This window comes from Watersipora subatra, chromosome 9 (assembly GCF_963576615.1).
Source record: "Watersipora subatra chromosome 9, tzWatSuba1.1, whole genome shotgun sequence".
Lineage (NCBI taxonomy): Eukaryota > Metazoa > Bryozoa > Gymnolaemata > Cheilostomatida > Watersiporidae > Watersipora > Watersipora subatra.
In genome coordinates this window covers 39,056,575-39,068,535 of record NC_088716.1, presented here as the reverse complement: position 1 = coordinate 39,068,535, position 11,961 = coordinate 39,056,575, and the positions used below count along the sequence as shown (strand labels likewise).

The 11,961-nt window shown below is 31.3% G+C and overlaps 2 protein-coding genes across 2 annotated transcripts; one reads left to right on the top strand and one right to left on the bottom strand.

Moving 5' to 3' along the window:
* Nucleotides 1-256: 256 nt before the first annotated feature.
* Nucleotides 257-2,754, bottom strand: LOC137405059 (S-modulin-like). Its single transcript, XM_068091285.1, has 3 exons — nucleotides 2,620-2,754; nucleotides 946-1,215; nucleotides 257-469 (listed from the first exon to the last, which is right to left on the bottom strand). Exons 1-3 carry the CDS (start codon nucleotides 2,752-2,754, stop codon nucleotides 257-259), a joined length of 618 nt encoding a protein of 205 aa, XP_067947386.1.
* A 4,009-nt stretch (nucleotides 2,755-6,763) lies between these two features.
* On the top strand, nucleotides 6,764-10,847 carry LOC137405058 (neuronal calcium sensor 1-like). Its single transcript, XM_068091284.1, has 3 exons — nucleotides 6,764-6,895; nucleotides 8,638-8,907; nucleotides 10,623-10,847. Exons 1-3 carry the CDS (start codon nucleotides 6,764-6,766, stop codon nucleotides 10,845-10,847), a joined length of 627 nt encoding a protein of 208 aa, XP_067947385.1.
* The last annotated feature ends 1,114 nt before the right edge of the window (nucleotides 10,848-11,961 follow it).

Sequence of the window (11,961 nt, the reverse complement as noted above, 5' to 3'; positions counted from 1 at the left end):
AAAAGAAGCTAAATTATAGGAACATTAATGTATTTGCCCGAACTAAATAAACAAATGTTTTTAACAACACAATAAAATTTATTGTATTACTAGAATAGTAAAAACTTACAATTTAAATGCATACTAAAGTAATGCCAATACTGAAAACATTTAGCATGCAGTTGCAATTTGGACATATTTCTAGTCATTCACGCAAAGAGAGCCTTGATTATCCATTACAAAATGAGAAAGACAATTCACATCCATAGTAACTCTACTATTTGAAAGCGATGCTGAACTGCAACATGTTGCTGATGGCAGCAAGGGCCATGTGTATTTCCCCATGATGGTAATTTCTAGAGTCTCGCCTATCACTTATATACTGCGCTCTTGTCATCATATCATTTCTATGGTCACTGTAAAGCTCTTCCATGTACATGTAGGCAATCTTTCTTGGCTCTGTATCAACGGGTATCAGAGTGTAGTGGCGCTAAAACAGTTGATATAGATTAATAGTTTATATAGAACATTAGAAATTCTCATTGTATTTTTCAGGACAGGTCAGACGTTAGATGGTTTTTAACATACTTGGGTTTTCTTTATTTTTGCTCATTGTATATTATGGTTGAAAGGCGTGAAATATGAAGTTTTATAACAAATTAAGCATAGCTAAAATGTATCACCTTACACCCTTTTTGCAATCATATTCAACATTCATAACATAAACATGGTTAGACTAAAACAAAGCATAATCAGCGACCAAATTCAAAATTAGAGCTACAAGTTCAACAAAAAATGTTAGTTGAGTATTTTAGTTTAGGTGGTTAAGACTTTAACAGTCATATCATTTTATCAGTTTATTATAACATTGATAAGTTCCAAAATTTATAGCATTTATCCAAAGAGCTTTAGAATATTTAGTTTTGCATAGCTACATAGTAACATAGAACAAGCTAGTATACTCACTTCAATCAACACTCTGGCTTCCTTTCTATTAATCACTCCATCGCAGTTAGCATCGAGCATGACAAAAGGAAGAATATCTATTCCTGCTAACAAAGGTCGGGTCATCATGAAAGCTTTCATGAAAGACAAAAAATTGACCACCTCTTCACTATCTGAAATGTACTTTCTTTTAAATTCAGCACAGATGGCATCTGCATCTCGATCTGGAAAGTACGCCAGAAATATCTTTTTCAACTCATCCATGCTGATCTCGTCACCATCAAATTGTTCCTGCAGTAAAATACATACGAAAAAGAAGCATACATTATATTATTCACTCAAGAGTTTGGTTACAACGCTCAAGCTAGTGTCAGTTGATTCAGTGCAAAACATCACTTTGCATGCTACTATCTGCTCCTGAACCAAAACTGGCGCAAAAAATATAGCGTTTATAGCACAGCATGTTTACGCTGGCAAATTTTAACTGTTGCTGTTCTAGCTATAACTAGTTTGAAGATAAATTTCAAATGCTAAATAGGCCATTGATGAATTATAAGCTCCTTTCTTTTAACTTTATGCAATTGAATTTTAATACCGGTAGTTCAAGATCTTTCAGTTCAAAGTTGTTTCACTGCATTATTTAATGACAGGTTTTTAATCCCTGGTGCTAGAAATCTTTTAGTTTTTGGACTTGCAATGAAAAACAACTCTACAAATGTTTGTTGTTATTGAAGGATTTTCGATTGCACTGGTCTATGGCTTATAAATCAAGTTGAAGAAATTTTATCAGAAAGTATCAGCACTTTTCTACTATTTGCAATTTTCGTTGATGTTTTTGATTACTTGACTATTAGGGTGTTTCCAGACCAAAATCGAAAAAAACTTGATCTCGGGAAAAACGCTCACTTAAAAAATATGTGCGAAATGACATCACTAGTTGCTATCATTTAGTTGATATAGTTGATGCCGGCCATTACATTCAAGTTTTAGTATCAAATGTTTTTATTCTGTTGGTCTTTTTGCAACTATAGACGCCATTATAATTGTTGGACTTTTGCTTGATTTGATCGTTTTAACCACAAGAAAGTGTTACCAATTTTAGTCTTGCAATATCCTGGAATTCAGATCACCTCAAACATAAAAAAATGCAAATGATGGGAAAATACCGATACATTTTGATAAAATATACTGAAATTTGATGCAGGTTCATCCTTAACCATATCTTTAAAATGTATACTTGTACCTAAAGGTATTCTAGATAAATTGTGAATTAGATTTTTGAAGACATGTTTTTCAGTTTATATCATTTTTATGCATATGAAAATATTTTCATGCACATCTTTATTATCAAATTCAACTGCACATTTATTGAAAACATGAAAATCCACAAACAACCAAGTCAGCTTAGTAAGTTGTTAGCAGTGAACTGGTATTTTACTCAAAACAAAAGTTAGCCAGCCAAAATCTTTGATTTTTGCTAAAAGGAACAAAGCTGCAAGCAAAGTTAACTTACTCAGTTGCAAACAAACCAGTTAGTGCTAGAGGCTTCAAAGGCAAAACCACCAACTGTTCAAAGCATTACCAAAATAAAAAACCTGCAAACAAAGTCTTTTAGCTTCTTAGATGCCGCGCAAACTATTTGCTAATGTGAACAATTATCTTTACATTCAAATATTGTCTAGCCAACAAAATAACCTTGAAAAGTTTGTGCCAGTGATAAATCCTTTCTTTGCTCATCATTTTGCCATTGTACTCTTCCAGTATATTGATGACAGCCTTTGGCACTGACGGACTTCTCCCCTTGGTGAATTTTGAAGTTGAAGAACCCATTCTATCAACAACGACCAGCAAATTTATAAAAGACATGAAGTTAATCTGTTAAAGAGTAACTATATGCTTCATTACCACCACAGATTTTAAAGATTATGCACAATTAATAATGCTGATATAATTGAAAAAATAAGTTAATAATGTGAACTAATAATTGAAAAAACTATCATAATGAAAATATAATAAAATTTTTTCTATTCGCTTAACACAGCTTATTTGAGTTGCAGTTTGATTTAAAACTTAATGCTTTTGTAGTATTGAACTTAACTAAGTTTTCTAGCAACGTAAACAACTTATTTCACTGTTTAGATTTTAGCCGCTCTACCTACTAATAATTATTTATTTCTAAGGATTTGGTAACAGCATTTTTGTTACAACAGCTCATGACAAGATTTTAATCAAAATATTTTGTCTGAAACTTTAAGATGTCCTAGGCTGCATGACCTCCTTGAAATTTGCTAAATTGTCTTCTTGAGTAGTTTTATTATAGCAAACTTTTAGATCCCAAATTTGATGTATCTTTTTGTTGCTATATAAATTCTTTAATGCTCACAAATGCTGAAACAATTTAAATAAGTTGACTCATAAACAAGCCAAATCAAATTAAAGCACCTGAAAATAAAAACAGAGTTACGTAAAACGACATACATGAGAAAAAAAAATTTGTATAGATTAACCTAACTAAAATCACAAACGTTACCAGACCTGAGAAAGAATGATTTTACACAAAATCAAAATTTGCTCATGATTTATACAATTCTTAATTTATAGTCTGGAAGCCTTTCATGACCTATAGCTAGTCCTAGCCAACAGTAACTTGAAAACAAGTAAATAACATTCAAATGATATAAACTACTTTACAACTTATTAAACTCAAAAAAATAAATTTTTTATCAAAGCAGCACTTTCCACCATATTTTTGTCACTCCAAACATGTCTATCAGAAAATCAAACTTAGCAACATCCTCACCATAGCACTACAACACATGGAATATTTTAAAATATAAATATAATATATTTAGATATATTTATATTTAATTATATAATATTTTATAATATAATATCAATATTATTGATTGAAGCCCATAGTTATTAAAAAAGTATAATATCATTTACTTACTGCGGTGGTTAGTTTTCAAATTCATTCAAACGTTGCCTTTTCGCTTTATGCCTTGACCTTGCGTGTAACCAGCATAACTTAAGGGCAATTATATAAGATTCAGTCACGAAAGCTAGAGATTACTAAAAAGCTAAACTGCATTCACTTCTTATCTTACTATTTATTTACTATTGTAATGAATAAATCATCCATGAACAGTGGAAATTGTTTACTGGACAACATCAACCAGACACGGCTTTGGTATTAATGAAACAACATGGAAATCAAAAAACATTTTGAGTGTTCTTGTTTTTTAATTTTACTTACTGTCTTGGATGGGCAAAATTACTGCCGCAAAACTGCTATGTTTGATAATTACTCTGCAGGGAGATTTTACTGTGTTTATGACAAAAAAACTAATAGGACCTTGAAAATTTAGTTCAAGATTTCAGCTTGCTTTGAAAACGATGATCTAAAACAGAATTAATCATTTATGCATACGCAACACCGTAACTCAAATCTTCAAAAATGTTTTTAAAATTCCATGAGACAACCATTTCCAGTAAATAAAATATGGCATCTTGTGGCCAAATGATGTAGAGCCCTGGCTCTTAAAAGCACCTACTAGTAGAATATTGCTACTATTAGTTTAAATTGGTTATTGCTCAATACTACAATTAAATTTACTGTCAATCTTAACTGTTCATACTAACAGTATTAAATTGTCAAACTTGACCAAAATTATGAGCTCGAAAAATATGCTAATAGTCGATACATGTCTTAAACTATTTTGTTGATACTACATTTTCAAAAAAATATTTGGAAAAACTCATGGAAATGAATCAATTGCTTGTTTCACTCTAAAGTTTTCATCTCCACAAACTGACTTCATCAACTAAGCTCACTACCACTGTCTCTGACTGGTTTAAATTCTGCTGATAATATGTTGTTTCACCAAACCTTTTGGTGAAACCCAATTTTCATGAGTATGCATGAAATGCAGGCATGAAATACATGCATACTCATGCAAATGGAATAAGCGTAGAACACTAAGCTAAACTTATTTACATAAAATATGTTGCTGAATTAGTAAACTAGATATTTCTTAATACTGCATAAAATCATGAGTCATATTGTGATTAAGACTAAAATAATATTTGTAAACTTTATAATTTACAAACAACTTAACGGAAATTATACCTCAACTATATTACTTGTTGCAAACAAGGCTATTGGTAATTTTTGCAGGCATCAGTTTAGTACAAGAATAGTAATTTATTTTAAATCACGCTGAAAGAAAACCGTAAAAATACTTGAACATTCAGTACTTTTTGCAAAAATAATTATAAAAGATTGACCATTTCACTACGTGTATGACTTATGGTAAAAAAACACACAGACTTAGAACTTTCCAAATCTAAATACCATTACAGATCTGCAGCTGTATACAGAACTCTCACTACAGCTTTTTTTACTAACTACCACTTATTAGCTTCAGCTGCATTTTTGTCAGTTTTAGCAGCAAAAATCATGGCCTGATGAAGCCAGAATTTAACAATAAACAATGAATGTTATAAAACAAGGCTTTTATAAAAAGGCTTTCATGAAAAGCTAGAAGAGCATTATCAATCTCCCCCTTTTTGCCTGTTTTTTGAGAATAAATCATATTCTGGTAATATAATATTATATTGGCTGCGCTAGTCTGCTATCGTGTTAATTTTTCAATACATGCTTGAAAAATACATGTTGACAAACAAAAATAAGTTTTTCCTGTGAGCTGCTTCGTGAAATAATACATTAAATACAATATCTTAAGACTGAGCTGTCTTTAATAAATTAAATATGATATATAGATGAAATATCTTAAAAATGATTGCTAGTGTGTTTGGATACATAAGAATTCTGAGAAATGTTACAAATGCAATTTTTTAACTAACTTAATGAAAAAATAGAAAAAAAATTGTTGCTATCTGATGACAAAAAGGTTTCAAATGCTAACAGTTACAACTTTCAAAACTAACACTTATCTGTTAAAATTAGGCTATCAATTATTAGGGAATATAGGTCAAGACTTTAAATACTTGGCTTTATGGCTTGTATTGTAGAAAACATTAGTTTGTTTTAAACTTGAGTAGCTAAAAGATTTAAAGCAATATATACATATAGTTTGTGACATAATTTCACATTGTTAGGATCTATAGGACAGTACAAACCATATTTGGTGTTTAGTTACAATCATTCTATCATTTGTAAAACAGAGAAGGGTTTATGAGCAAATAAGTTAACATATCAAGGTAAGGCAAGCGGCTATATTGTTTCTTTAGTGTTGTTTTTAAAATGACCATTGGAAAAGCTTTTACTTTTATACTTGAGGTTGTAAATATAGAGTAACAAACTACAAGTTTAAAAATGTCTTTATTACTAAACTTGAAAATATTGAAATTACTAGTCATGTTACAATATTAAATATCTCGGCCACATTCAAAACACTAGAGTTTTAATTTAATTTGATTAAATTTGTATCTTAAATTTTATAACTTGATAGAAACTTAACTTGCCATAACCAAACTAGATGTACATGTGAGTAATTTCTCAAAGCTAGTGAAAGATTTTTGTCAGCAATGAAATTACATAACAATCTACTTGGTGGAGCATACGTATGTGGCGTGGCGCGCAATCACAACAAATTTGGTTAACTGTGGTGAGAATGCTGCCAATCGAAGTCTCGTAAACTTTAAAAATGGATTGGTTTTTATTGTTTTGTTTGGAACAATTATTCAAACATAAATAGTGAAAGTTCTGGATGGCTTGTTTTTAAAAACCCATTTGTCAGGAGTTTGTGTTAAATGCAACTATGAAATTGATTACAGTTTCGCGTTCCAGTCAAAAGATTAGATCGTCACTGACAGAATGGGAAAGTGCACTTCAGCAATAAGAAAGGTGGCTGCTGCAACAGTGCCAGGAAGAGTTGTTGCAAAACTGAGAGAACATGGCCTAGATTTAAGTGTGAATGAAATACATCACTGGTTTCATCTATTCACGGTAAACTTACAAATTGGAAGTTTTGAGAATAAAGTTGCTTACCTTTACTTCATTGGCTCTAAAAAGACAAATTCTTGGAATCTTGTTTCTGCTAAATACCATTTTTGAGTTGCAAACATTTTATTGAGGTGCAAAAATATTCTTGTAACATTAGATATTTAATAAAATTTAGAGAGTCCGATAAGATCTGGAAGGTTTTCTGATTGTCAAGTATAGGTAATGTGTGAGTGTCACTATAGAGTATTTGCTATGTTTTGACCTTTGTTTTTCTAAAACACTGAAAACAAACAGGATTGTGTGGCCTGGCCAAAAAAATTGCAAAGTTTAGAGTTGGTCAGTTGGACTAGCAGATTTTATCAAAAACCCGATCATTGTAAGATTGAATAATATTTGTTAGTTACAGCAGGAATCTTAATAGCGGTGAGTAAGCTCTTCTAACTTTTCCCCAGTATTTAAGCAAATAGAAGATGCCAATAGAGTAAGAGAGAGTAAAGATTTACTCGCTTGGCAATAAATGCCAAGGGAGTAAGTTCAGTTTTGAAAGCATTTTTGTGAAACCAGCTCACCATTAATTGGAGTTGTGGTACACCAGTTAAAGTCTTCAACTCTTCTAAAGCAATCAATAGCTGAACTAAGCTCTAATCTATCTACAGATAAAAGACATAATCTAAAGCTGTAGTTCTGACTGATTAGTTAATGTGTCGATTGTGTCAACCAATGCTAGGCTTAAAGACTAGGTGAGCTGAGTTGCTGTAAAGCTGAAAAGCAGTAAAAGACAGCTTTAAATATTAAAATGTGTACCTAATCCTTCTATATACAGCGTGGTGTGTATACATATTGTATCCACAGCGCTAGCCTACCCCATGCTGTGGGTCCTACTATATTACCCTATATTGCTCAATACTATGATGATTTGGTTGGGGTGTGCCTTTGTTGTTGTTATGCATCCGGTCACGGGGCAATTTATGAGTGAGCCTTCTGGAACGGCTTAAGTCATTTTACATTTTTGTCTAGAGCATATCAGTTGGGCACATTGGTCTCTGTGTATTTTCGAGATATAAATATACAGTTAACAAGCTGAAACTCTTGTTCAGTTCTCAAATAAAATGTGTTTATTATTTAATATATCGCGTAATTTATGTTTTTGCTATTATCTTTTTAAACCAACTTGAAATATTCGTGTATTTCTTAAAAATCCGTCTCCTTTATTAGTTAGATACCACTAAAGCAAGACAGCTCAGTAAAGCTACAATAAATCTAGCCATACCAGACTATCAGTTTTTAAACATATTTCTTATCGCATTTACAAATTCTATGTTAATTTTCGACAATTTTTACTCGTAAAATTTGGACTTCTATTTTAGCTTTCACTTTGCATACCGGCACAAATAATAAACTAACCTACTTGAATGACTGCATTATCAACAAGCAGATTCTTAGATCATTACTACTAAATTTAATATAATATGAAATATTATATGAATTATAATATGAAATATTCAAATATATATATAATATATACATTATATTACTACATATAAATATATCAAAAGCTGTTTCTCCTGTACTAATTTTTGATATTATTAGCTGATAAATTTTCTGCACTTTATTGATTTATTAGCCATGAACATCTAGTTGCTAGTCATTTAGCTATCAATATAAAACTATTAAATTTTACAATCGTGTTATAAACAAACAAGCAAGAAGTAACCTTAACTTTGATTTCTTTTTCATATTTTCAGGAAGAATTTGCCCATGGTGAAATCGTCGCTTCAGAAATGAGAAAAATAATTCGCTCATACCATCCCACTAGAGATGAAGATGCACTTTTTAAAGGATTTCTAAATGAGTTCTCACTTCCTGGTGAGGAAATAGTAAACTTTCTAGCGTTTATGAAAGCGCTAGCAAAAATTTCCTCTGTATCTTGCGATGTAAAACGTATTCCATTTGCATTGCTGGACACGGATAACGACGGAATCATTACAAAACAGGATGCAAAGGTTATGATGAAAGTGAGTATATAATTACAATATTTACAAAATTATGAAGAAATATGGAAATTGACCCTGAACAATGTTGTAAGGCTAAAATATTGTACCAAGCTATGATCTACTGCCTTGATCATAATTATGGTTTTCAGATGCTGTCTTTGCTTTTAAAAATCTTTACAACTTATAGGTATTTTTTAAAAAGGTTTTTGAAATGGTTGATGTTTTAGAATAACACAATCTATCTGTAAGTATTGTCGTACATAAAAAGTAACTTGAAAAAGCTGAACAAGATGTAATGGAGTTGTCTTCTCAATATTAGATGTGCATTGGTAAAATTGTTTGTTATTGTGTTTATGAAACTCATGAATACATGTTTCATATATCTCACTTCTTGCCTGTATCTATAACTGTGCATAATTTGAAATATACAGAGTTTTGATTTTCTTTCTATTTTGACTTTTTCCTATCAATCAATTATGGCTTAAATCTATTGTGAATTAGTCGTTTTCTTGTTGTTTGCTTTGCCGAAATAATTAAACTGGCAAGAACAAGCAGGTTATCATTTATTGAAAATTTGAAATACTCATGAATTTGCCACATAAACTGAATTTATTCTCCCTAATCGCTTCTGACTAGACAATCCAAAGCTTTAGAAACTCGACTGCATTAATTTTACTGGTAGCTCTTTAATAAACTTTGCATTTGACTTGTTAACTCAAATCTGCATGCAGTTAAACTGAATTGAATGATTAGTCAGCAAGCAGCTATTGACTTTGGATAGATGCCAATCAACTAGTTATGGTTTACAATGATGTAATTGTTTTATAAAATACTTCCATGACGAAACAAAGGTTTTACTGTGTGTGACTCATTGTAAAAAATAAGCAAATATAATCCTAACAAAACCTTTAACTTTTTTGATTTGAAGACAATGTTAAAGCTTTAAGATTTGATGGTGTCAGCATAAAATATGAGATGCAGGCAGAATTGAATAGTTAAAAACTGAACTTGGTACACAGACATAGAGATGGAAACCAAACTGGAATGAAGACATGGACCTGACTCTTTTTATAATATATAAACTGATTTTTAAACCTCGAGCTAGATGAAAGAGTTAAAATTTTAACTTAATACTTTTTAAATTTTTTACCTACATCTCAGGGGTACACAGAGCAAAATAACAAAATGGGAGAAGCAAAAATAATTTGTCTGCTCCATAATATTGGGAGTTATCTCTTTGTTTTTTTATTATAGGTTATAAATAAATCTAGTGAGATGTTTTGGCACACACCAAAATTTTTTTTTATAAGTTGAGTATTTGACTATAGCTTACAAATACTTAAATATAAATAAAAATCTTGGGCCACTTGATTATTCGACACATTGAGGCACATGCTTTAACCCAATACCAACACAGCTTAATCAAATAGACCATTGTGTGTCCTCGTATACAAAAAATAAAACAGACCTCTGAATTTCTTTAAAAAATAGGAAGTAATTATAACCCAACATACTAACACAGGATATCTAAAAACACCGATAGCTTTGTAATGCAAACTTTTTTTGAGAATTTTTTGTAGGCATCAAGCTATAAAGTTCTGTAATTTTTAAAAGCTTTGAACTGCACTTTTCATATGCGGTCGTAATTTTTATTATAGAAATTGCCACAATTATTTGTTTGACAAAATGATGCACTATCCATCATTTACCAAAGAGTGTATTCCTTACTCTTTCAGCGCCACTTCAAGCTGATGGGAGTTGCTGTTGATGCTTCCTATGCCGCTAACACATATGTGGAGTCTCTCTACAGCAATTATGAGTGTGATACAATGAGTCAAGAAGAATTCATTCACAGAAGATCAAACACTAGTAACTGGCAGACTGAATATGTATACATGGTAATTGGTGGTGTCTTCAATCAGCTGCAGCCAATTCCACCCGTGAATCATGATGATGACTGAGCAAAATGCAAAGAACTCGCTTAAAGAGTAAATTGGAAATGATAATGTACAAGCAAATATGTGCTTACCATTGTTTCTTATGTGAAACAGTGTTTCAGTTTTTAAACAGCTTTGTACGTGACCACTATATCCGTACTAATTAAGGTTTAGCTGCTTGGTTCTACGGCATTATATATATGGTTCACGGTCTTGCAAAACTACATGTAATATGATTATTTTATAGATTTTGTGTCTAACAGTTAATTTGGCATTATTTTAGTATGGTGAACTACCAATATAGTAGATTCCTAGCAGCTAGTATCATTGCAACTTTCAACTGCTCTTTTTTTGATAGAATAAAATATTGATTGCATGTCCTTTATTGAATGAAACTGCACAAGAGAGTAAAGAAACGCAAATCCAAGCAGAAGCTTCATCCATGATTACTTTTATATTTTTGTTGTAAATGGTTGGAAGCCATATTTTGCATTTCATGAAATCGAACTATTTTAAATGTGAAGAATATTATACACAAACTTTAGCAGAGGCTGCTTTGTGAAGAGCCGATAAACAACGTAAAACTAGTCATGCATACATGTAGGTGAAACAAATTGGTTTGTCAATAGCCCAATTTTCCGGGCAGCTTCTACTATGTTTATATTGGAATTACATGTGGTATGTATTTTAAATCTACATTTTCAGTTCATTTTTTTTTGTTCTTCGACAAAAAGGCAATACATGTACATGTAGTAGTCTGAATACTCTTGTTGTTGCAGCAACCAAAATTAATCTGCATTGTCAATACATTGTGCTGTCAATGCCTCATGCTGCTATAACAGTATGGCGACAGGAATTTTCTAATTTATTTTATTCTTGTTTGCTTTTGTGCATATGTAAGTACATATAACTCCTTTTTAATCTCCCTCGCTTTCTTTTTTCAATCAACTAGTGTCAGATTAATCTTATTTTTTCTGGAACATCTTTCTATATTTTTTATTGCTAGGATAGTTGGCCTGTAGGCACCTTTCCACCATGTTCCTACAATATTAGAACTTTTATGTTGCTTGAGTAGCTTCTGCACTGTTACCCTCTTTTATTACAGTACTTCAATATTTTTTTGTTTTTTTCTCATCCT